The following is a 27,022-nucleotide window of genomic DNA, read 5'->3' on the forward strand; positions in this document are numbered from 1 at the left end:
ATCATCTGAGGTTTTGCATGATATCATGCAAAAGCTTGGTAAGTCACTTTGCTGTGGAATTATCAAGTACAAATACAAATATTGCATATCTTCACAAATACTAGTTAATAACAATGCCACTAGTATCATGCATTACAAGTGGATATTAACAATATATTCTTTTTGTTTCTCACCACTGCATTTCACACAATGTTCTCCAACAAAACATATTTCTCAGTTTTGAAAATGTAAACAAGTGTCAGACAATATATTAATATTCCCATTTCAGGACATTCTAAATTATTAATCTTAGTGTAATTTTGTCACTTATACCTTTCAGGTTGTAATTTAGTTAGAGAAGCCAATTCCAAAATATGTTTGTATTTCAGAATAAGTTATGAGATCCAAACTGCCTCTGACACTGAAAACCGAGTGCAGAGTCTCTGAAATCTGCACAGAAAAAAATAAAATATATACAACTCCAACAGCAACACCAAATTGCAACAGATTTTAGAGTACATTGGTAAATAAAAAACAAGACTGCAAGCATTTCAGTCAGCTACAATATATGTGACTACAATAAACTGGAATAGGAAACTCGGAAAGACAGTGTCCAATTATAAGCACAAAGGAGGATGATGTGTCAGCTGCCTGCAGCAGTATTTAAGGAAATTAAACAGCAAACAAATACACCTGCAGTTAAAAAGAGTTAGTTCTAAAATGTCCCAGTCATGTTTTGCTCCATGCAACTGTCCCTAGCCACTTGTGGTTTCCACAATATCAGTAATTTTTTTGCTGCTGTCTATTTCTACCTTAAATCAAAACTAGGACAATCTACTTTACTAGGCCGTAGTGGTGCAGCGGTTAGCATGGTCACCTCACAGTAAGAAGTTCTTCCATTCGATTCTCGGCTGGAGCACCTTCTGCGTGGAGTCTGCATGTCGTTCCCGCGATCAAATGATGTCTAAAGACATGCAGGTAGGTGCGTGCGTGAATGGGAGTGCCTTCTTTGAAGGTAGGGCAGTGGGCTGGCAACTCTGCACCGTACAAATCAACTTTGAATCATTAACGGACCGGAGTTCCGCTGTGGCGACCCCTAACTGGGTTAAGCCAAAATATATACATAGGTCAATCTGCTTTACTGAGACAGCCCCCTCACAACAAGCAGCAAGATCTATGACATGTTAACAGGTTTTAATCATTTTTTTCTTTGCCTCAAAGAAAGGAAGTGTTAACTATTCTCCGGGGGTGTGAATAGCACTTGCCACTCAGCCAGCTATCAGCATTCTTATTTGGGGAGGGGGGGACTGAGAAGAACTTCATTGTTCAAGGGAGATCATTCTTGTGTGAGAGGGAAAGATTAAGAACTTCACTGCTTTTATTTTATTTGGGCATTTTATTTGCTACTCCCTAGCTGAGCACATGTATGCTATAGTGCATATAGCATATGGCTGCAGCCATCCCTGCTCGGAGCTGCTTTCCCATACCATGAGGCAGCAAGAAAGTACAAAAGTTGTCTCACCAAGGGGCTAGCCAATCAACAGTCAGTGTGCAGGAGTGGGCAGGAGCTACAACTTTTTGAAAACTGGCTGATTGTTGTATCTTGGGCAAAGTCTACTGTTGCAGCGAGTATGATGAACATAGCTGGATTGCTTTAGTTCCTGGATGTTGAGGGAAGGGGCACTAAAAGGAATATACAACTATTATATATGTTACAACTGCAGACATCCACTGTGAACAAAATTTGAAGTCAGTACTGTATACTTGTTTTGCTCCGACCAAATATATGACTTGATATTTCAGATCTAACTAGCTGAATGATACTATGTCTCCATATATGCTACACATGACATTGTACATGAAATGCAGTCCTAGACTTTACAATGTTACTAATGTCTAGTTAGTGGTAAAGAAAAAAACTAAATACTAAGGAAAAGAATCGACTGTATGGCAGTGAACACTCAAATAAGGTCAACTTACGTACATGTGCAGCTATCCAAAAATGTTTTCACTTCACACAGATCGTAATATCCCTGTCAGACACCAACAGATGAGGTGTTTCAAATAATTATTGTTGAAGAATTACCAGTGCTATAACCTGACATACCTTTAAATGAATCTCAAGACACCTTATCTTTGAATCTGCAATAACCAAATCTTGGCCTTTCTCCATTTCAAGTTTCTTGCAATTTGTAGATATTTCTGCATTCTTTTTCCTTTAAATAAAACAGCAGTTCTGATTAAAGACATTTCATGAAAAAAATCAGACACACTAGACTTGACATAGTTAATTTGCAGAACTATGGCGAATGTTTTACAATATTCATCTGAGAGAGGCTAAAATGAAAATTACACTGCAACTGTGCTAATGAAGTAGATGTCAAAATGAATCAAAAAGAATAGATACACAATGTACCTACCAAAATATTACATATTTGAGAAAGACTGACTCACCAGACCCATAAACTGACAATCTTTCTGCTAAGCTTATGCTTAAGGTTATATTTATTCCACAGCGATACTTTTTAGCCATCCCAACATGCATACCATCTAAAGTATATTTGTGAATTATATGGATAGCTGTTTCCTCTTATGCAGTTTTTTTATATTTAGAGGCCTATAGGGGACCTTTAATTAGGAAACTCTGAAGGGGGAAATGGATTAATGTTAACAAAAAAGAAAACTGTGGCAAAGAAAGTAGGAAATGCAGCTAATATTCCAGGAGGAAGACTAGGTTGATTGTTAGTTATGTACGGTATGTGCATAACACTAAGTTACAAAGCATTCTCTGTCAGAAGGTCTTTATATGTTGAATAAGGTCAAAAGAGATAGCTCCTCTCATATAGAGAACAATTTCATTAACAGATTCTGGAACAGGAAGGATATAGGCAAACAGCTGCATAACTACAGGTATGTTTTAAGTCACAATCATTACATTTGTTTTGTCATATATACTATATCAAATGCATCTTTTTACAGTATAGTGTAATTTTATTTTGAATTACATTTCCATAACACAAGCTGAATGGAGTGGTTGCATAACTTAACTCCCATGCACACAAGCTTGACACTGAAAATTGCAAGCTTACTGTCAGAAAAATATATATTAATGTGTATATGCTTAATGCTAATTAGAAACTAAATAAGGTCTCTATATGTTGAATAAGGTTAAAAGAGATAGCTCCTCTCATATAGAGAACAATTTCATTAACAGATTCTGGAACAGGAAGGATATAGGCAAACAGCTGCATAACTACAGGTATGTTTTAAGTCACAATCATTACATTTGTTTTTGTCATATATACTATATCAAATGCATCTTTTTACAGTATAGTGTAATTTTATTTTGAGTTACATTTCCATAACACAAGCTGAATGGAGTGGTTGCATAACTTAACACTCATGCACACAAGCTTGACACTGAAAATTGCAAGCTTACTGTCAGAAAAATATGTATTAATGTGTGTATGCTTAATGCTAATTAGAAAATAAATAAGTTAACACGTTTTTCATTCTATTTTATATGCACTGTTTTATATACAGTTGAGTTTCATATGAGACTGAAAAGATGCTTTCTGAAACTGCAGTGTGCTTTCTGAAACTTGCAAGATGCCCTCTGACCTAGTAATTGCTAGCATAGCAATATTCATATTTATGCCTTTTGGAAATGTACTTGAGAAGCAGGTGATTATCTGCTAGGTCAGGAAAAATGAATGAACAATGCTATATTCTGTAAATGTAATGATTTTAAACAATCAGCTCTGTTCGAAGTATGAGAACATGTGCAGCTGCAGAAGTTTAGAGATAACATAGGCAAAGGACTGTTAGAGAAATGAACTGCAATCTATACTTGCTTTGTGCTCAAATTAGCCATAGTACCTTGAATAGTAACATTGCATATATCTACCGGTGGTAGCCAAGGCCACGTTGTTTTTCTTAGGAAGTTTCTCACAAAAATTGATAGTACCAGCAGAATATTGTAAAAAATAAGAAGTTATGTACTCACCATAACGTTCCATTTGAGTAGGTATCTTCATTTGTCTGCAACCGTTGGGATACGGATCCGATCTCGGATCCGAGCCGACAACTTCTATCACAGCATAGATCCGAGCTCCTAGCTCCTCCCTTTACCCATAATCCCCTGCCAACCCTGACTGACCTCAGATCAAGTTTGCCCCATAGCACAGCTAATACTGTGTCCCAGAGGGAACTAATCTAAAGAACCCCAAGTAGGATCATTTTGGTCAGGGAGAAAGAGGGGGGGATGGTTGCAGACAAATGAAGATACCTACTCAGATGGAACGTTATGGTGAGTACATAACTTCTTAATCTGAAGTAGGAACCTCATTTGTCAGCAACCTTTGGGACAGAGTCCCCAGCTACCTAAATCTTGGGTGGCCTTCATGGAAGGATATTCCGGAGCACTGCAGAGCCAAAAGACGCCCTACCTCGGGAGACAATATCTACTTTTTAGTGGCTGATAAAGGTATGAGATGAAGCCCAAGTGGCTGCGGAACAAATGTCATCCAGAGAAACTCTAGCCTTGAAAGCAGCCGATGTAGCAATGGCCCTCGTAGAATGAGCACGGACTCCCTGAGGTGCAGGCCTTCCCGAGCTCTGATATGCTAACAGAATACAACTAGATATCCATCGGGAGAGGGTAACCTTAGAAACCAACTTGCCGAAGTTGTTTTTGGCAAAGGAGACAAACAACTGATCGGACTGCCTATGACCAGTAGTTCGATGAGTATAAAAACGTAGTTGTCTGTGCACGTCTAAAGAGTGCAGCTTATACTCTCCTTTGTTTTGATAGTTGGGGAAGAATACTGGAAGATTAATAGATTTATTTATGTTAGCTTCCGAAGATACCTTAGGTAGAAAAGACGGACTGATCCTGAGGTGAACTCTGTCTGGGTGGAAGACCAAATACGGTGGTTTGACACAGAGAGCCTGAAGTTCCGAGACCCTCTTGGCTGAAGTTATGGCCACCAAAAAGGCCGTTTTCCAAGAGAGGTATTTAAGATCAACAGTGGCCGCCTTTCGAAGGGGCTAGTCAAGGCCTGTAAAACTAGGGATAAATCCCATGGGGGTACCACCTCTTTGACCGGGGGCCTGAGGAGGAAGGTACCCTTAAGGAAGGTCTTACACAGTTTGGAAGTAATAAGCAGGCCTGGCTCCTGCCCTACATGATAGTGTGAAATTGCTGCAAGTTGCATCTTGACAGTGGAAGAACTAGCCCCCTGGTGAAAGAGAGAAGTTAGAAAATCTAGAACCGACGCTACCGGCGCCGTAAAGGGATCTAAATGACGGTGCTCCGCCCAAATGGAAAAATGTTTCCATTTACTCCGATAGACCCTTCTGGTGGAGGGCTTGTGAGCTGCTACTAGAATGGCTTTGACTGGTGATGAAATTCCGGGAGTCCTTATCAGGAGTGGAACTGGAGAAACCAAGCCGTCAGCTTTAGGTTGGCCAGGTTTGGAGTCGGAAGACCCAGGGGGTGTGAAATGAGATCCAGAAGGGGATCCAGCATCCCGGGCGGATGAATCAGGTTAAACCATAGGTAAGGGAACCACGTCTGACGAGGCCAGAATGGGGCAATGAGGATCATCTTGCTCCCCAACTGACTGGCTTTCTGCCATAGTTTCAACATCAGGGGCAGAGGCGGGTAAGCATAAAGCAGACCGGGAGGCCAAGCATGAACTAGAGAGTCTCTCGGGGACTCCCCCGGAGGAGGGATCAGAGCGAAGTAATCGTTGCATTTGGTAGTTGAGGGAGAAGCAAAAAGATCGCAACAAGGTCGCCCCCATCGGGCAAATACTTGCTCTGCCACTAGAGGATTGAGAGACCACTCGTAAGGAGTCAGGATAGTATGACTGAGCCTGTCCGCTAATATGTTGGACCATCCCGGAATGTGCGTTGCGATAAGAAAGCGGTTGATGGATATAGCCCATTCCCACACTCTCATGGCCTCGCGGCAGAGAGGGTAAGACCTGGTTCCTCCCTGTTTGTTGATGTACCAAACGACTGACATGTTGTCTGTCTGTACCGCAATCGTCCCCACCGGACGAGGGTTGTGAAGTGCTTGCAACGTCAAAAGCACCACCCTCATCTCCAGGACGTTGATATGCAAAGAGGTCTCTATGTCGTTCCACGTGCCTTGGACTGTTCTGCCCGAATAGTGCCCCCCCACCCCAGGCGAGAAGCGTCTGTGGTCACTGTGGCGACTGGCGGAGGCAGCGAGAAGGGGCATCCCGTGTGGAGATTGGAGGACTGGAGCCACCACACAAGCGACCTTTTGCAAACCCTGCTTAGGGGGATGGGATGAGACAGAGGATTGCGAGATAGGGACCATTGTACCTGGAGGGTCCACTGTATGACCCTCATATTCAGCCGGGCCAATGGCAGCAGTGGAATTGCTGCCGCCATGGACCCTAGAGCCCTCAGAACCAATTCCGCCGAAGGAGCTGGGAGTTGAAGGATGGCCTGCACATGTAACCTCAGGTTCTGAAGCCGATCTGGAGTCAAGAAAGCAAGCATCAGTCTGGAGTCCAACCTCGCCCCTATGAAATCCAATACTTGTGTAGGAGCCAGGGAGGATTTGGCCGTCTTGATGGTCAACCCTAAGAGTGGAGCCAGATTGAGGAAATAATCCCTGCATGAGCAAAGAAGATGCCTTGTTGGGGCGGTAAGGAGCCAGTCGTCCAGGTACAGAAAGACCTGAATTCCCTGGAGTCTCAGGTGGGCCGCTATTGCTGCCAAGACCTTGGTGAACACCCTGGGGGCTGAGGTGAGACCGAAGGGGAGGGCCCTGAAATGGAAATGGCTGGCTCCCAGCCGGAAGCGGAGAAACCTCCTGGAGCGTCTGTCTACGAGAATATGATAGTACACATCCTTGAGGTCTGTTGAGCACATCCAGTCGTTCTCCCACAGTAGTGGGAGGATAGATTGCAGAGTGACCATCCAGAACTTTACTTTTGGTACTGCCAGGTTCAAGAGAGAGAGAGGTCCAAGATGGGCCTCATGTCCCCCGTCTTTTTTGGCACCAGAAAGAACCTGGAGTAAAACCCTGATCCGAGCTGATCTGGGGGGATGGGCTGGATGGCTCTTTTTTGTAAGAGCTGCTGAATTTCTGCAGCAGCTGCCTCCCTCTGATTGGGTGCTACATCGGGGAGGCTTCTGATTCTGGGGGTTACAAGAAAGGGAATTTGGTAGCCTCTGGATATAACACGAAGCACCCAGCGATCCATTGTTATGGACTCCCACATTGCTAGGTGCCTCGAAAAACGTCCCCCGACTGCCTCCAGAGTGGAGCAGCCAGGTAACCCGTCAGGGGTTCTGCATGGGCCTCTCAGAGAAGGGTTCTCTGGACCCAAAATTCCTGGGACCTCCTCTGCCTCTAGGGCAGCATCCTCCCTGTCCTCTTCTGCCACGAGAGGACTGGTTGTCCGGAGCAGACTGGGATTGATGCGATTTCCGGAACCACATCTTCTTCTGACCCTTTTGGTTCTTGGCAAAGGACCTCTGGGGAGCAGAGAAGTGGACTCCGATGGCAGACAACATCTTCCCGTCTTTCTCGCTCTGGACAAGGGTGTCGCGAACGGTTTTGCCAAACAATGCACAACCATCAAAAGGGGCATTCACAAATGATGCCTTAAAGGGTTCCGAGAAGTCACAATGTCGGAGCCAGGCTTGCCTCCTCATGACCAGCCCGACTCCGCCTGCTCTAGCGGCTCCTTCAGTGGCGTGAGACAAGAGCCGCATAGAGGTGTTAGAAATAGAACGTAGGGTGGACATTCGGGAGGAGTACAGTTGCTTGTCCCCTTCCGACATAGACCCCGGGGGGAAGCAGCGTATTCTTTGATTAGATCCCGCTGCATCCGAATGATGTGTGCCATATAGTTCAGGGCCCTCATGGAGAAGGTTGCTGAACTGAAGGCCCGCTTCCCAAGGCAAGGTTGCTGAACTGAAGGCCCGCTTCCCAAGGCGGTCCATCGCGCGAGACTCCTTGCTTGGCGGATGAACCGTGGGGCTCTCCTGAGCCAACTCTCTCTTGGTGGCTGCCGCCACCAACATGGCATCCACAGGGGGACCTCTGCTCCAATGGGTTCTCTCTGACGGGGGGGCTTAAAATTTTGTCCGGGCGCTTGGGAACAGGCTCTACAGTGTCCGGCTCCCTCCAAGCCCTAGTGGCTATAAGATCCACCAAGGGGTCAGGGGGAGGGGACACCCAAGAGGTAGATAGCCCTGCCTCGAACGCCTCTAGGAATATGGACTCGTCGGAGGAAGCCTTGGGGGCAGACCACCCCCCTGATTCTGAGCATTTCCATGATGTCTCCAAAGGAGACATCCTCGGGGGGGTGATCTTGGGGAACCTTCTCCTTCATCCAAGTCCGTATCCTCAGTGAGGGACTCAGGGGAGTCCACGTGCCTCCTCTTGCACTTCGACTTGCGAGGAACCTCCTCTGGGGGGCTGTCCGAGGAGTCCTCACCAGCAATATCCTGTTCCAATGGAACACCTAGAGGCGCAGAAGCAGGGTGCCCCAAAGGCCGGGTGAGGGGAGCCAGGACCAGCTGAGAGGGAGTGCAGGGGGGAGGCGAAGCCAGGACCGGGTGCCTGGATGCACTCAACAGCACCCTCTCCACCACCGCAAAAGCCGAGGGGGAGCCGCTCTCTGACGGATCCGAGATCCGACTCCCACTCGGATCCAAGGCAGGGATCGGACCCGGAGCCGAGACTATCGGATCCGAAGGACCCGTGCGCTCCGACCGGGATGGGGCCAAGAGTACACAGAGTCCCTCGGATCCGAAGCTCGGCCCATGGCTCCAAGAGGTCAGATCCGACAAACTCGAGGGAATAGTCGGAGCCGAAGTGCCCAGCACTGTCGGCTCCGATCCACCCCCCGGATCCAACGCGGCTCGGCTCCGACAGCTCCGAACCCGGGAGGTGGGTCGGAGAAGGAGCTATAGGAGCGAAAAAGGGGGTCGAGCTCCCCCCCGGAGGGGGGGAGGCAAGAGCACTCCCATCTGCATCTGGGCCTGGATGAACCTCCTCATCATCCGGTCTATGTCCGCATCCGACATACTGAAGGTGGACCTCGAGGAGGCCATCGAGGCAGGCCTGGAATGCAGCCTCGATGACCTCGATGGGGACCGGGTCACCTCCTCCTCGGGTCCCGGTGAGAAGCAAGGGGATCAGATCCGAGGGGGAGGCAAACCAGAAACCCTGGAGGGAGAAGCCCATTTGGCAGGCGGGGCCGAGGAGGAGTCTTCGGCCCGCCGCTTAAGGTGCTTCTCCCTCCGCTTCTCTTTCATAGGTTTATAGGTTCATAGGTTTATACTAGGCTATCTGCCCTAAGGCATTTATAAGCCTAGTCCAAATTATTGTGGCTTACGCCGCCCCTTATATGAAAAAATACTGTGCCCATTAGTTTGTTGTGCCTCTGTCCAGCAGTGACCCAGAGATGATTCCCGGGGTAAACCTACGATCTCCCATCCACAGGTCTAGATTTCTCTTGAACAGAGTCAGCGAGGTGCTCTGCCTCACATGGACCGGGATTTTATTCCACAGCATAGGGAGTCTCTGAGTGATAAATCTATCCCTCCAGCACGTCCTATTTATATCCGTGCTAAGGTTTAAGTCGCTTGCTCTAGTGGTTTTGGTGGATTTGGATTTTTGAGGTGGAGCATGTCCATTAATTCCGGGTTGGACATGGCCTTGTATGTCAGGCACATGTCACCTCTGAGCAGACGGTATGCGACTGAATAGAGCTGGAGTTTCTTCAATCTGGCAGCATATGACAGATTTTGGAGTCCCTTTATCCTTTTGGTGAGGAACTTTGGGGTCTCTCCAATTGCTGCAGATGTCGGGTGAGATACATCCCGAATGGGGCATTGTACTCGATCATTGGTCTGATAAGTGAAGAGTACAGGGAACAATGACCTCACTAGATCTGGATGTGAATCCCTTCATGATCAGGTGGGCAATGTAGAAGGTCTTTCTAACCACTTTAGCAATGTGAGTGTCAAAAGAAAGGCCACTGTCAACCTGGGTCCCCAGGTCCCTGATAACCTCTTCTGTGCTTAGTGGATTGCCACCTATATGGTAGCTTGGGGTTACCTTGTTTTTCCCAAGGGTATGACTATACATTTTTGGCGTTTAACTTCAGGCCATGGCTCTGGCACCAGCTATCTGTTTCCGTGAGTCCCTTCTGAAGGATATCAGTGTCCGATGCACTTTCCACTATGGCCCAGTTTGCAGTCATCTGCAAACTTTGTCAGCCAAAGTCCTCCCATGTTGGCCTGTACTTCTGAGAAGTAGATGCCAAACAATAGGGGCCAAGGACCGAGCCCTGTGGGACACCACTTGTGACCGGCTTGGAGTCTGACACAGCGCCAGCAACTCTAACCCTGTGGGTTCTGTCCTTAAGCCAGTTTGCAACCCATCTTGTGACATATGGGTTTACATTTAAGCTGGTAAGTTTTTCTACAATACCCGAGTGGGTCGAAAGCCTTTGCAAGGTCAAGGTAGGCTGTATGGACTGCCTTTCCTCATCAATGGCCTTGGTGACTATTTCAAGAAGTCGACCAAGTTCAAAAGGCATGATCTTCCCTTGACAAAGCCAAACTGGGTTGGGTCCAATGTCTGCAAGTCCCCTATATCTTTGTTTATGAGCTCCATTATGATCCTCTCCATAGCTTTGCAGACTAGACTTGTTAAGCTTATGGGGTAATTACCAGGGTCCGTAGAGGCGCCACCTTTGTGGAGTGGGACCACAGTTGCCGTCGCCACTCCTTGGGCACGTATCCTGTGGTAAGGCTGAGATTAAACAGCTGCCTTATGTGCGGGTTTAATTCCTCATTTAGCTCGTGTAGCACACAGCCGGGGACACCATCCGTCCCATTGATGCTGTGTTTTAGCTTTAGAGAGAGCAGCTTTCACCTGCATTTGAGATGTCCGGGAGGCTACACTCGGCTGGGATAGTTATCTCTCCTTTAGGGGAGAGGGTGAAGTTTGCACTAAACCTGTCTGCCAGTATGTTGGCAATGTCTGTGGGTTCAGTGATTTTTGTATCATTTTGGACTAATTCTGAGCATATCTGTGAGTTTCCACCCAGGTTCCTAACATAGCTGAAAAAGGCCTTATGATTGTCCTTTGAATCCATGGCAATTTTTCTCTCAAAATTGGCCTTAGTTGATTTTATGAGTGCTCGTATTTTTTTACTAATAATGATCAGGGGTGACTTCCCTTTTATGGATTTTGTTCTATCATGTAATAGCTTTCTCCTCTTATTGTAAAGTTTGTTAATGGCTGGGGTCCACCAGACTGGACACTTGCCCTTTGTGTAGAGTGTCTTGGTTTTATTTGGGATTGCCTGATCCATGCAGTCCTGGAGGTGTTCACAGAAGGCATTTGTAAGGGCTTCCGCAGCTTGGGTTGTGGTTTCCTCTGACTCAGGGGCCTTGAAGGATACCACACCAGTCTTGAGTAGTGTGAAGTTTGCTTTAGAGAAGTTCTTCACTATGGTCTTTTTGTTTGGGGTGGGGGCGGATGTGGATTTCCAGTGAGATTAGTTTATGATCAGATCTCACCAATGAGGGATATACTTCGTGTGGAGCATTTTGTCCCCATGTTTGTGACAATGAGATCTAGTATATTTTCTCCTCTCGTGGGAACAGTGACTAGCTGTTCCATGGCATTTGAATTTATGAACTCCAGGAACCGTTGGGCTAGAAAGTTAGGGCTTGAGTAATGTTCCCAGTCTATATTCGGGTAGTTGAAGTCACCCAATATGATGGTGTTTGGAGATACATTTATACCCTCCAGTGTCTTCAGGAAGGCTGTGTGGGGTTCCTGAGTTTGAGAGGGTGGCCTGTAGCATGCTACAATTTGTAGAGCAGTTTTGCCTATTGTTAGTTGCACCTGGATGGTTTCCGAAGCTTCATGCGTTGCCACCAACCTGGAGGTGTGAGTATCCTTTATGAATATGGATACACCCCCTCCTTTTGTGGAGTGGTCCGGGTTTTGGGGCCGGAACGCATGATATGAGGTAAAACCTAATAGTGCCGGGGTGCTCTCAGGAGCCTTGAACCAGGTTTCAGTTACAGCACAGACATCGATGTTCTCCATACTGAGAAGGGCCTCGAGTGCGTGCATTTTGAGATTTAGACTTCTGGCATTGAGCAGCATTACCCTCAATTTCTTCCCATTTTTGTTTTCTAGGGTGGTAGGTTTAGAATTTGAGCCTTGCCTAAAAAAGGCCCTGATACATCCTTCCAAACTACCAGAAAATTCAGAATCACCGGACTACATATTAGTGAAAGCAGCTAATGGACAGCTGTATCGGGAGCCACTCTCCCACAACATAGCGATAACTGACCCAGTTTCAGGGATGGCCCAGAAAAGCAAAATTGTTGTTTCTGCAAAATGCCCAGTGAATCTCTTGGGCAGAGACCTAATGCAGATATTTGGCATAGCCGTAGTTCCAACTATGCAGGGTATGGAAGCACAGCGACAAATGGATACTTTTGTAGTGCGACCGGAGGGTGAAACATTTTATTGGTACAGCCAGGACTTAGTTACGACTGGTCCAGGGGCAGTAACCGAAGAACTGATGAACGTAGCCATCAGTAAATCCCCCTCCCTTGACACTGATAAACAGCATTTGTTGCATTGCATTTTATATTACTGTAACAGACCAGGACCTGATCTAGAATATGAGCAAGAGCTGTTTAGAAACCATGCTAATAGGTTAGTATTGCGAAATTTGTACTGGGACACAGAAGGAAACAGTGTAGTAAGCTGTTCATTGCCCCAGGAATTCCTAGCACTTTACAAATCTAATCGATTACCACATGTAAGTTTAACTAAAGATAGAAATTTGAAGTGGGCAAACCCAGGAGAAAAAGTCACAAGGTGGGAAAAACAGACAGAGTTAGAACACTCTGAACAAGGAGTACAAAAGCAGAAATTAAATTGGATAACACAGACACACCCAGCTGTGCACTCACAGGCAAGTGAGGATAGCCGAGTAGCACTCTTACTACAGGAAGAGGAAAAAGCCTTACGAGACATACCAGAGACTCTCTGGTCAACAGGGAAATCAGATGTAGGACTTATTTGTACAGCAGGACCAGTTACTACCACGCCAAAATCAGCATTTAGACCTCAAAAGAGACAGTATCCCTTAAGAAAGGATGCAGAAATAGGAATAAAACCTATAATAGCAGCCTTACTTAAGGAAGGAGTCTTAATAGAATCTTCTGATTCACCATGTAATACACCCTTATTTCCTGTTAGGAAAGCAAACGGGGAATGGCGTATGGTCCAAGATTTACAAGCTGTAAATGACGCAGTTATACCCAGGGCACCTATGGTGCCAGATCCACACACTTTATTGAATGATTTAAAACCTCAACAAAAGTATTTTTCTGTGGTAGATATTAGCAATGCATTTTTCTCAATACCGATACACCCAGACAGCCAACATTGGTTTGCATTTAAATTTCAGGGGAAACGGTATACATATACGAGACTACTACAGGGATATTGTGAAAGTCCAACAATATTTGCACAAGAAATGGCAAGAAACCTGGCGGGATTTATCCCACCGAAAGGTAGTCAGGTTTTACTTTATGTAGACGACATTCTGCTGGCAGCCCCCACCCAGCAAGAATGCAGAGAGGATACCATAGCATTATTACAATTTTTAGCCACTCAAGGACACAAGGTAAACAAAAACAAACTGCAACTTTGGAAAAAAGAGGTCAAATACCTGGGATATGTAATATCCAAAGAAGGCAGAATATTAGATGAAGACAGAAAAACAGCAATATTGCAAGCACCTAAACCAACTACCAAGAAGGAAATGATGTCCTTCCTGGGTACTACTAACTTTTGTCGGAGTTAGATTCCAAACTATGCTTTGGAATCTGCTCCGCTGACTAACTCGATATTCAAAAAGCCGATGGCAGCACAAGATTTATTACAGTGGACACCAGAAGCAGAATCAGCTTTCTGCAAACTGAAACAATTGATAGCTTCTTCCTTAGTTCTAGGATTACCAAACTATCATAAGTGATTTTTCCAAACTGTAGACTATAAGCAAGGTTATATGACATCAGTGTTAACACAACAGCATGGGGACATACAACACCCCATAGCTTACTATTCATCACAGCTAGACCCAGTGGCGCGATCCTTGCCCCACTGTGTACAAGCAGTAGTCGCAGCTGCAATGGCAGTGCAGGCTTCAGCCTCAGCAGTATTGTTCCACCCTCTCACACTGAGAGTGCCTCATGCAGTCACGATTATTTTACTGCAAGAAAAAGTAGCATATCTTTCTCCTGCTAGACATCTTTCCTGTATGACTATACTGTTGAGCCAACCTCATATGACAATTGAACGATGCACAACTTTGAATCCGTCAACTTTGCTCTCGACCCCTGCAGATGGCAAACCACACTACTGCCTGCAGGAGATTGAGCAAAAGACACTACCTACAAAAGACCTTACAGATGTTCCCTTGGATGATGCCAAGGTGACATACTATGTGGAAGGCTCGTGCAGGAGGGGTTCTACAGGACAGAATCTAGTGGGGTATGCAGTAGTTTCTGATACCAAAATTTTAGAAGCAAAGTCTTTACCATACAACTTATCTGCACAAGCAGTGGAATTGATTGCCTTGACAAGGGCATGTACCTTAGCAAAAGGTAAGACAGTAAACATTTTTACTGATAGTCAGTATGCTTTTTCTACTGTACATGTTTTTGCGCAGCAGTGGAAAAATAGAGGAATGATAACATCTACAGGTAAACCAATTAACCATGCGCAATTTATTTTAGACTTGTTAGACTCTATTCAGTTACCTCAGAAAGTAGCTATTTGCAAATGTGTAGCTCATACCAAGCAACAGGATAGAATTTCAAAAGGTAATGCGAGGGCTGATACAGCTGCAAAACAAGCAGCTTCAGCTTCAGAAGTTTTTCTTTTAAGTGAGGAATTACAACCATCTGAAATTTTAGACTTAGAAATGTTAAAAACGATGCAGACACTTACTACAAATGTAGAAAAACAGAAGTGGATAAAACGAGGAGCAATCCTTGAGAAGGGACTGTACATCTCCAAAGAAAACAAACCGATTTTACCATCTAACTTGTTTAGATATGCAGCTTTGTTGAGCCATGGGCAGTGCCATGTCTCAACAGGGGGGATGGTACAGTTAGTGAATTGAGTGTTTACGACGTATGGATTTACAAACTACACAAAAAAGTTTTGTGCAGCATGCCATGTTTGTAACAAGCATCATGCACAAGGGGCATTGAAACCTAAGCAAGGGAGTTTCCCTACACCACCGTATCCGTTCCATACTATTTGTATGGATTTTATAGAACTGAACAAATGCAAAAATAAGAAGTACTGCCTTGTCATTATAGATATGTTTTCCAAATGGGTGGAAGCTTTTCCAACTAAAAATCCAGATGCAGCTACTGTTGCAAAAGTCCTTGTTAAAGAAATTATTCCTAGATTTGGCATACCGGAAAAGATTTATAGTGACAATGGCACACACTTTGTAAATCAAACTATACAACAACTTCATCGTTATTTAGGGATATCTCCGAAAAACCATTGTGCATACCACCCCCAATCTGCAGGATTAGTAGAGAGGCATAATGGGGTTTTAAAAAACAAGCTTAGAAAATTGATTAGTGAAACACAAAAGAACTGGGTGCACTGTTTACCTCTGGCACAGTTGAGCATGAGAACTGTTCCAAATGCAAAAGGGTTAACTCCTTTTGAAGTTCTGTTTGGAAGGGCATATTATACACCTCAATGGAAACCTCTCATGCCTGCAGAGCAAGAGGCTGACAGTTCAGTTGCAGGGTATACGAGGCGATTTTTGAATAACAAACTTTTGCAGTTAAATTCTGTTTCAGATAAAGAGCAAACAAGACAATCGGAAGTAGCAGTAGCCCCAGGCTCATGGGTCTGGGTGAAGGTTGTGAAGAGAAAAAACTGGAGTTCTCCGAAGTGGGAAGGGCCGTACCTGGTACTACTGTCGACACCCACTGCAGTCAAGATCGCGGAGCGAGCGTCCTGGATTCACTTGACACACTGTAAACTGGTTAAGAACTTTGAACTGGACAAAAACCTTGTTACTGTTGTACAATGAGAACAAAATGACCAGGTATAGAGCAAACAGAGATACAGAACAACCTCAGAAAACTTGCATGATTATTCTGGTAGCTATACTGATAACACTGTTCTTTTTGTTGTGGCATTTCCTTTTTCCTGCCACAAAAGTTGAACTGATTAAACGTGATGAGCCGAACGTAGACTGGCACCCAAACTTTAACACTTATCAGGCAATTACACGTGTGTATGCTGAGACTTTTAATGTTTCGAACTGCTGGATTTGCACAGCCATACCAACAGCATACAGGGGGTTACTAATGACTGCAGTCCCCCTAGGGGTCAATGAGACCTGGGAAAATTTGGTTTATGACACAACAGCTATTAAAGCATATGATAAGGTAGCACTGTATTTGCCTGTGACACAAAAGGAAATTGTATATTTTTATAAGAATGACACAATTCAAGTGGGTTGGAGCAAGTGCAATGTGACTGTACATTACAAATGTTATACCAAAGCAAACAAAATGGGTGGAACTTGTAGTTCAAATTATGACTCATTTCTTGAGTCCATGCATAAGACTATTGATCACGTGCAACGTAATCCTGTACTTTTTAAACAACTATCTGTAATAGATAGGAAAATGTTTCATGCAGGGCAGCCATTTCGTAACAAAGTAACTACTAAGGTAGAGGATTGTTATTTTGTGTGTGGTAAGAAAGCATATAAATGGTTACCCGAGAACTGGTCCGGCAGTTTTTTTTTGGGGTACCTGGTCCCGGCCATACAACACACTGCAGTTTTGCCTCAGGGAAATATTCAAAATACCCGAGATGTGGCCAAGAAAGCTGTCAGAAAGCCTGAAAATCCAGTGGGACCGATCGAGGTGGGCTGGAAAGACCATCATACTGTGGGTACCAAACTGATGCACATGGACTTGAGTGATGCTGTTATATCGTGGGCAGGCATATTACCTGCATATGGCGCAGTGAAATCGATTTGGGAGCTGTGAAAACTGTCTAAACTTCTCGAAGTAATGAGTAATGCAACTTTTTCTGCTCTTGAATTGATAACTGATGAACTGAATGCTATGAGAATTGTAGTGCTCCAGAACCGAATGGCTCTTGACTTCACCCTAGCGGCGAGAGGTGGTACGTGCCCTTTAATCAAAGAAGAGTGCTGTGCGTATATACCAGATCATCAACACGAGATAAACGACCACCTTGAGGTGATACAGCAAGTGTCAGCCCAAACCCTCTGACGGACTTTTTCCAGAATTTGTTTGGGGGGTGGGGCTCCATCCTAATGAACATCCTGATTGCCATTCGTGTGGGATTACTCCTATTAGGAGCATGTATTTGTTGTTGTATCCCCTGCATGAAAAAGTTAATCAAAGAATTTATAGACATATCAGTTTCTGAGACTTTGTATCAAAGTACTGAAATTGAAGAATTGTTAGAATGCGAAACACTTTCATAAGTTTAAACTGAATGACTTTCTTAACTGCAAATCCTGAATGGAAGAGGTTAGGAAAAGAAGCAAACTGTTTATTCTTTTGAAAATAGAATTAAAAAGTATTAACAGGGGGGAAATGTCAGAAAAATATGTATTAATGTGTGTATGCTTAATGCTAATTAAAAACTAAATAAGTTAACATGCTTTTCATTCTATTTTATATGCACTGTTTTATATACAGTTGAGTTTCATATGAGACTGAAAAAATGCTTTCTGAAACTGCAGTGTGCTTTCTGAAACTTGCAAGATGCCCTCTGACCTAGTAATTGCTAGCACAGCAATATTCATATTTATGCCTTTAGGAAATGCACTTGAGAAGCAGGTGATTATCTGCTAGGTCAGGAAAAATGAATGAACAATGCTATATTCTGTAAATGTAATGATTTTAAACAATCAGCTCTGTTCGAAGTATGAGAACATGTGCAGCTGCAGAAGTTTAGAGATAACATAGACAAAGGACTGTTAGAGAAATGAACTGCAATCTATACTTGCTTTGTGCTCGAATTAGCCATAGTACCTTGAATGGTAACATTGCATATATCTACCGGTGGTCGCCAAGGCCACGTTGTTTTTCTTAGGAAGTTTCTCACAAAAATTGATAGTACCAGCAGAATATTGTAAAAACAATTATTACTAAATGATGATGACAAAACTTGTGATTCACTATGTCAGCTTGGTAGGCAATGTCTTATTAGAGAGTGTATAAAAATGTTAGCATTTCCTGATTCTAGTTAGACAAACTCTGTATTAGCACGTTTTTGTCTCCTTGCTGCAAGATTAAAGTGCCTTAACCTGAACCTACCGTGTTTTGATAATTTTTAAAGTATATTTTTCCTTTGACACTTACAAACAGTTCCTGAATGGAATGTGTGTTTAATGTATGTTCAATAGGTGGCTGCTGCAAGAGGAGATATGTCCATCCCCATGGTCAAGCCATCACAAAGCTGAATACAATAAGCAGTTGATCTACAGGGGTTCAGCCATGAATAAAGAGCATTAGAATCTCCACAAAATCGGTTTTGTATAGTTTTTATTTATTCATTTATTTGGGGGTAGTAAGGAAGTTATTGTGTTTTATGTGTTTTATGACACTTGTGATATTAAGATGTAGACCAGACGTGTCCAACCTACGGTCCTCAGAGCATTTCCATGCGGCCCACGACCTTTAACTGCAACTTCAGTGTACGCATGTGCCAAAACACTTTTTTCATTTGTTTTTCGCAACAGTGACCTGTAGCCGGAACGTTGATGTGTGCATGCACCAAATCACCCTTCCTGTTTTTTTTTTTTTTGCGCTGAAGTAGGATCTGTGTGTTCGCACTGCTGTGTTATTTCACACCGAAGAATCAGTGTGTGTGTTCACGCTGAAGAGGGATTCGTGTACGGATATGCCGTCATTGCCTTTGAAAGGGACAGTACCTAACTGGTTTAATAGGTAAGTGTGGTGTGAGTGAGTGCATGCATGAAAGCAAAATGTTTGTGTGTGTGAAAGTAGAAGTGTGTGTGTGGGCAAAGGAGAGAGAGGCAGAGTGTTGTACCAAATTAACATACCTGTCAACTGTACGAATTTTTGAAGAATGTCTGGTATCTCGTCTAAGCTCACAAAGAGTGGAGAACATATGGGTGGCAATCAGCTAACTAAGTCTTTAGGTGTAGAAGGCTGTATTTTTTGTCAGAACATCGTTATAATTCCCTGAAAATTTTGTTAATAAATCAAAGGGTTTGACATATAGATTATTTGGCATGCTTAGTTAAAGTCCAGCTGCTGCATTATAAACAGATTCCATTATGGCTGGTGGTATATCTTTTGCTCAGATGAATGCAGTACATCAGAATATATCCATTTTATGATGATATTGCTTCAGAAATAAAAAACAAGCTTTTTTTCTTAAGGAAGTTTTATGTTGGTGGATTTATGCTTTCTCTTCCTACCAAGATTAGATTTAAGCAGTGACCCAAACTACATGAAGATACAATTGTGTATGTGTCTTTGTATTTAAAGTCACCAACAGAAAATACATTCTAGAGTAAGAGTTCTGGCATATTTTCCTGTGAAATTTGTTAGAAAATTTCAAGACAGTCAGAAATTTGGTCCTGTATGAGTAGGTACCACTAATATTACTCCATACACATTGGTTACTGTTTTTTTTTTTTTCATATTCATTTCATAATTTTCAGGCGGACAACTAAGTATATCTCAGAATCCTATCATTAGGGTGTCTTCTGAAATCATATCTAAAATAATAGCTGTTCCTCAGACTGTATGATTTTACTGTCATTTTAAATGTATAGCATACAGTTATTTTATTTGTTTAGGAAGATATTTACATATTTGAGAATATGCAGCCTGTTTTTCTAGATTCTGTTAGCTCATGCAGTGGGCTGTATAAAGCTGAATATTCTTTTGTTTGTTCTGATAATTGTATAATGATACCAAGAAGAGTGATGTAGGGATATGGTGATAAGATATTGATAGACTACCTTTGGAAAACATTCAGTTTAAAAAATTCTTACCAATGACAAATACCTTGTGCTGCTGTAACATTAGGCCTAAAAAGAAGATGCGTTTCTGTACAGAAGTGAATACTATAGTATAGTATAAAAATTGTCATTTAATTTTGTTTTATAATTAAAATTCAACTTGCACTTTTCCTTTGCCTTTGGAACTGAGAGCACAAACTATGAGTTTTATTATAGGTAATTATTCCAGTATCATGCCTTGAAAATGTTTTGGGACTATAGTCAACTTTTTGGAACTATAGCCATTTATGTACAGGAAGTAGAAATGGCCAAACAGAAAGCAGTTAGTATTTGGAGGTTTAAAGATAATTGATTCCACGTCATATTCTTGTGATAATGGCACTGATACCCTTTACTATGCTCAGACAAATAAATACCAATGCAGATCTCTTGAGTTTTACTGATCACTCTGGTCTTCATAGTATTTAACAAATCTGCATCAGAGTAGACATCATGACTGCAAGGAATGGCAATATGAAAAATCTTTGCTATATAGATACTTTTTGGGCATCTACTGCTGACTTTAGATCCCCAGTATTTCCCATACCTTTGACAAACTTAATGATGCCCACAATGTTGGAAGCTTAACTTGGATTTGTCCCCTCCACAATGAGTGTGTCCCTCCAAATGAGAAGGTTTCTCAGCCCAAGGGCCTAGTAACATCCAAGTTCAAACATCGACAGGGCATGCACAAGTGCAATAATTGTCCAGCTGAGTTTTTCTGTGTATCCCTACTCACCCCCAGTATACTTGTATGCTATACATCACATGGTGGTTGCACAGGGGTGCTATGGGGAGCCATCTCCTCTTATAATGATATGCCTTGTATTATGCCCAGCCATCTAGCGACTTGAATAATGACTGTTATCGTAACTATAGCGTCACCACCAGGCCTTGTGTCCTGGGTGTGCCCTTGAACATGTTCTCACATTCTGCTCCCTCCGCCCTCCAAAAAGGAGCAACATTTTACCTCATCATTCCTCTTCCCACATCACTGGCTCCTCCAGCACCTGGGCTGACAATCTGCCTAGGATGTCTGTGTTTCAGTCAGAGCTTCTTCCCTATGTGCCATAAAACATCTTTAAGAAACCAGTAAAATCAAGAGGTATGATCTCATAAAAATGGAAGGGTTCTGTACCTATTTGTTAAAAAAAAACAAAAAGGTGTGTATGTATGTGTGTGTGTATATATATATATATATATATATATATATATATATATTAACTAAGATATTAGAGTTAACTGTTATTAAAAATTAGAATTGTAAGGCAAATATTAGGCATTTATTCATTGTTCGAATGCACCTACAGTACAGCCAGGAGGTCGACTTTGGTCACCCGCGACAGTGTAAGAGTTAACTATATGATATATTTTATATGTGGCCCCAAGGCAATTTCTGCTCACTCAATGCGGACCCAGCAAGCCAGAAGGTTGGACACCCCTGATGTAGACAGTTTAAAGTGTTATTAATTATGAGGGGCAATATTTTAAAAGCAGAGGATGAATGTTACCTTTTTTATTGTTTTTATGATTCATTGTTTTGGTGGAAATATTTTAATATGGTCAAGTTTTTTTAATGATTTTCAACATAATACATAGGTCCACTATGTCATGCATTTCTGTCACCTAGGAAACCATCATGACATATGGGTGATAATTACAGAGATTCTTGCCTACACACCATTGCTCACTTTCATATCAAACACATTAATTTTAAATAAATGCCTACAACCATACGTCTCAACCTCTTAGAGCAAGAAATCTGGACAAAGCCATAAGTAAAAATGGGGCAAAGGCCCAAAAATAACAATTTTTAAGTATTGCTCTCACAAACTTAGAAAGTTGATAGAATAACCGGTTATATACTAGTATGAGTTTTCTGAAGGGTATGAAGACTAAAACTCAAATGTCTTAATTTTCTGACTTTAATCTTTAATGAGTTGCCACTAATTTGCCAGAAAACCTACAATTTTATGAAAAATGAGGCAAAAATCTAGACATTCTGCAAAAGAACTGTACAGTTGAGAGGTATGCCTACACCCATTTTAAAATTCCAGGAAAAGACCTACCAAAACATGTATGGTTCCCAAATATTGTACCTACAGTATTTTCTAGTGTATGATAAAGATATAGTTCCCAAAGTTCAATCTTTTTCAGAGAAGTTTGTGCTCAAGGCATTAAGGAAAGGTGAAGTGAAAATATTTATGAATGGTTGGAGGTGTAAGCTGATTTCAGTTGTGTACCTCTGTATCATGTATCTCAAACATCCCTGATTTTCCAGATACCTGAAAACTGCAGCAATTTGTCCCATCATCCTGGATGTGTATCATGCTATCCCAGCTCCCTACTTCTTCTGGGAGAGTATGGCACCTGCTGATTAGACTCAACATATCTACTCTGCCCCCCCATTGCCTCATACAGAGCATATAAGAAAGTCCATCAGCAGTACTAAGCCAACTCTGCATGTGATAGCATTACAGTATCAGACAGCAAGCCATGTCATTTGGAAAGTAAAATACCGTTTAGCCATGTAAGGCATGTCATTCCACAACTGCAGAAAAACAACTTTTCAGCTCAAGAAGAAAGCCCTTTTCTCTGAATGATATTTTCCCACCACTGCAGGTGCACGAACAGATCTGTTTAATTGAAACTTAGGGCAGAGAAGTTGTTTGCATTTGTTGAAAAGGTGACTGACACCACCCAAACTAATGCTGCTAAATATTTAACATTAGTGCTGAAAGTGTGGTAAATTCTGGTGATTATTAGTAAAACAGTTATTCTTTACATGTTTGTCTGTGCTTCCTCGCTATCTTTTTCATAAATTTCAACTGTCTACTACTTTCTAGGACTGTTTCATTTTATTTCATTCTTTTAGAATGTCTGCTAGTGACAGAATGGCACCAAAGTCATTAAAAAGAAGTTATGTACTCACCATAACATTCCATCTGAGTAGTTATATTTCATTTTTCTGCAACCTGTGGGTATTCGGATCCAAATCGGTTCCGAGCCGGCAACTTATTTTCTAGCATCGCTCCGAGCTCCTCCCCCTACCCATAATAAACCACCATCTCCTATCTTCCCTCAGATCGAGTTTGCTGCAACTATACACATTAGCAACTCAACTAAATAAACCTAAATTGTTTGTTCACATGAAAAGGTCAGGAGGACGGAGGGTGGGAAGGTTGCAGAAAAATGAAGTATAACTACTCAGATGGAATGTTATGGTGAGTACATAACTTCTTTATCTGAAGTAGTTAACTTCATTTTATCTGCAACCTGTGGGACAGAGCCCCCAGCTACTCAACAAATCCTGGGAGGCCCTCATGGAAGGATATCCCTGAGCACCACAGAGCCAAAGGATGCTCTCCCTCTGGAAATCAGATCTAATTTGTAATGAAAGATGAAAGTATGAGAATTTTCCCAAGTTGCTGCTGCGCAAATGTCATCCAAAGGAACCTTAGACCAAAAAGCAGTAAAAGTTGCCATGGACCTGGTAGAGTGAGCTTTAATCAGACAAGGAGGAGATAAACCCTTGGCTTTGTAAATGTGTAGAATGCAAAGAGTGATCCATCTGGCTAAAGAGACCTTGGAAATGGCCTTTCCCAAACGAGGTTTAGAAAATGAGACAAATAATTGATCGGACTTATGGAAGGATTGTGTTTTATGAAGGTAGAAATGAAATTGTCTATGAACATCTAACAAATGAAGTTTATATTCCCCTTTGTTCTGAAAATTTGGAAAGAAAACAGATTAATTGTTTGGTTTATGTTTGATTGAGATGCCACTTTGGGTAAAAACAAAGGATTTGTATTGAGAGAGAGACCCTGCCCTTATGGAAGACCAAATAAGGAGGTACGCCAGACAAAGCCTACTGCTCAGAGACCCTCCTAGCCGACGTAATAGCCACTAGGAAGGCTGTCTTCCAAGACAAAAAAACTTTAAATCCACTGATGCAGCAGGTTCAAAAGGAGGAGTTACTAATGACTGGAGAACCAAAGTGAAGTCCCAAGGAGGAACCGAATCTTTGATGGGAGGACGCAGAAGAAAGATGCCTTTTAGAAAGGCTTTACATAGCCTAGAAGATGCCAATGCAATCTTATTTTCACCTGCATGAAAATTAGAAATGGCTGCCAGCTGTACTTTCACTGTGGAGGAACTAGCTCCTTGCTGAAAAATACTAGTTAAGAAATCCAACACCGCTGGAACAGGGGCTGTAAAAGGATCCAGGTTTCTCTGAGAGGCCCACATAGAGAAAGATCTCCATTTATTGTGACAGACCTTCCTAGTGGAATCTTTAAGAGAAGCCACTAGTATAGATTTTACAGGGGATGAAACACCGGGAGTCCTGGCAATCAAGGAAACTGGAGCAGCCAAGCTGTCAGCTTGAGACTGTCCAGATTGAGAGGGTAGGCACCCGAAGGATGAGAGATTAGATTCAGGGAGGGATCCAGAATCCACGGACGTGCTAGAAGATGAGACCAAAGGAAGGGGAACCAAACTTGACGAGGCCAGAATGGGGCAATGAGGATCACTTTGCACCCCAGTTGGCAAGCTTTCTGAAGAAACTTCGGAATGAGTGGTAATGGTGGGTAAGCATACAGTAGCCCGGGGGGGCCAAACATGGAGTAGAGTGTCTCTGGGGGCATCCCCTGGTGAGGGAATCAGAGCAAAGAATTCGCTGCACTTTGCATTGGAAGGAGTTGTGAAGAGATCGCAGCAAGGCTGTCCCCATGCAAGGAATATTTCCTCCGCTACTGACTGTTTCAGAGACCACTGATACTGCATCAGAATAGCCCAACTCAATCTGTCCACTAAAATGTTGGAACGTCCCGGGATGTGTGTTGCAGTCAGAAACCAACCGGTGGAAATCGCCCACTCCCACACTCTCATGGCCTCGTGACACAGAGGATAAAATCTGGTTCTCCCCTGCTTGTTGATATACCAGACAACCGACATGTTGTCTGACTGAAATGCAATCATACCCAGAGGAAGAACAGTGTGGAAGGCTTTCAACACTAAAAGCACTGCCCTCATCTCTAGAACATTTATGTGCAATTTGGTCTCTATCTGGGACCACGTGCCTTGGATTTTCCTTCCTGAACAGTGTCCCCCTCACCTGAGTTGGGAGGCGTCTGTGGTCACTGTGGCTTGGGCTGGAGATGACACAAAAAGGCATCCTGCTGCAACGTCCGGTGAATGGAGCCACCAAAGAGAGACGTACTGCAGGTGTGACTGATCCTTATCGGAAAATCCATGGGCAGGTCTAGCTAAGACGATTGGACAGCTAGAGACGATTGAAAGACCCGGATATGAAAGCATGCACAAGGGAGAATAGAGATCAAGGCAACCATGGAGCCCAGGGCCCGGAGAACATCACTCGCCTTTGGAAATTTGAGGTTCACGATTAGAGCGATGTGGTACCTGAGGTGTAAGATCCTGTCTGGTGTTAAGAAAACTTTTAGCTGTGAAATGTCTAGCAGTGCCCCGATAAAGTCTAGAACTTGTACTGGTTGCAAAAGGGATTTGTGAACACTGACTGTAATCCCCAGCCGATCTGCCAAGAGAAGAAAGCAGTCTCAGGCCAGACACAGAAGACGCAGTGAAGAGCCAGTCATCCAGGTAAGGAAATACCTGAATTCCCTGAAGCCGCAGGTGAGCTGCTACTACTGCCATTACCTTGGTGAACACCCTGGAGGGCTGTGGTGAGACCAAAGGGTAGAGCTCTGAACTGGAAGTGACTGGCTCCCACATGGAAGCAAAGAAACCCCCTGGAGCTTCTGTGGACCTTGATATGGTAGTAAGCATCCTGGAGGTCTAACAAGCACATCCAGTCGCACTCTCGGAGATAAGGTAGCATTGACTGTAGGGTGACCATCCAGAACTTTTGTTTGGCGACAGACAGGTTCAAGGTTGACAGGTCGAAAATGGCCTGAGGTCCAGCATCTTTTTGGCACTAAAAAGAACCTAGAGTAAACGCCTAATCCGGACTGGTCGAGGGGGACCGGTTTTATGACCTGTTTGTGAAGCAGCTTTGCAACCTCTAGAGCTGCGGCCTCCTTGTGAGTGGGTGGGACATCCGGGAGGTGTGTTGCAGCACTTGGCAGGGCAACAAATGGGATAGTGTAGCCTCTGGATATTATTTGCAGCACCCAACAATCTGCAGTTATGGACTCCCATGCCACTGGGTGCAATGACAATCTCCCCCCAACTGCCTCCAGAGTAGGAGAGTCGGGAAAACCCTCAGGGCTGCTGAGTGGGCCTGTCAGAAAAAGGTTCCCTAGACCCGAAATTCCTGGGACCCCCTCTACCTCTGGGTCGGCGTCGATCCTGTCCCCCTCTGCCTCTGGAAGAGTTGTCCTGAAGCTCCCAGGAAAACTGAGATTTCCGGAACCACATCTTCTTTTGCCCTCTTTGGTTCCTAGAAAAGGACCGCTGAGGGTTAGAGAAGTGGATCCCGATGGCAAACAAAGTCTTCCTGTCTTTTTCCACTCTGGACAAGAGTGTCACGTACTGTCTTCCCGAAAAGGGAGGAACCATTGTAGGGAGTATTAGTAAATGACGGCTTGAAAGGATCCGCAAACTGACACAACCTGAGCCAGGCGTGACGCCTCATGGCTAAGCCTGTCCCAGCCACCCTAGCTACTCCTTCTGTGGCATGGGAAAGGAGACGAATGGATGTGTTTGATACTGACTTCAGAGTCGACATTTTCGCAGAGAACAGTTGTTTGTCCTGCTGAGATAAAGATTCTGGGGGAGACTCAGTGAATTCCGAGACAAGGTCTTGCTGCAGCCATATCACATGTGTTAAATAGTTCAGCGCACGGATGTAAAAGGTCACTGACTAATAAATACTCTTCCCAAACCTATCCACCGACCTG

General features: G+C 43.5%; 1 protein-coding gene across 1 annotated transcript in view; it reads right to left on the bottom strand.

Moving 5' to 3' along the window:
• Positions 1–27,022, bottom strand: part of LOC122805771 (synaptonemal complex protein 1-like) — a 5,909,626-nt gene that overhangs the window by 2,892,712 nt on the left and 2,989,892 nt on the right. Inside the window, exon 14 of the mRNA XM_044076039.1 lies at positions 2,087–2,195. Within this exon, the coding sequence (XP_043931974.1) occupies positions 2,087–2,195 (109 nt within the window). The remainder of the gene's footprint in view (positions 1–2,086; positions 2,196–27,022) is intronic.

The sequence above is a fragment of the Protopterus annectens genome, chromosome 7.part0 (genome assembly GCF_019279795.1).
Source record: "Protopterus annectens isolate FY-2018-M chromosome 7.part0, PAN1.0, whole genome shotgun sequence".
Taxonomy (NCBI): domain Eukaryota; kingdom Metazoa; phylum Chordata; order Ceratodontiformes; family Protopteridae; genus Protopterus; species Protopterus annectens.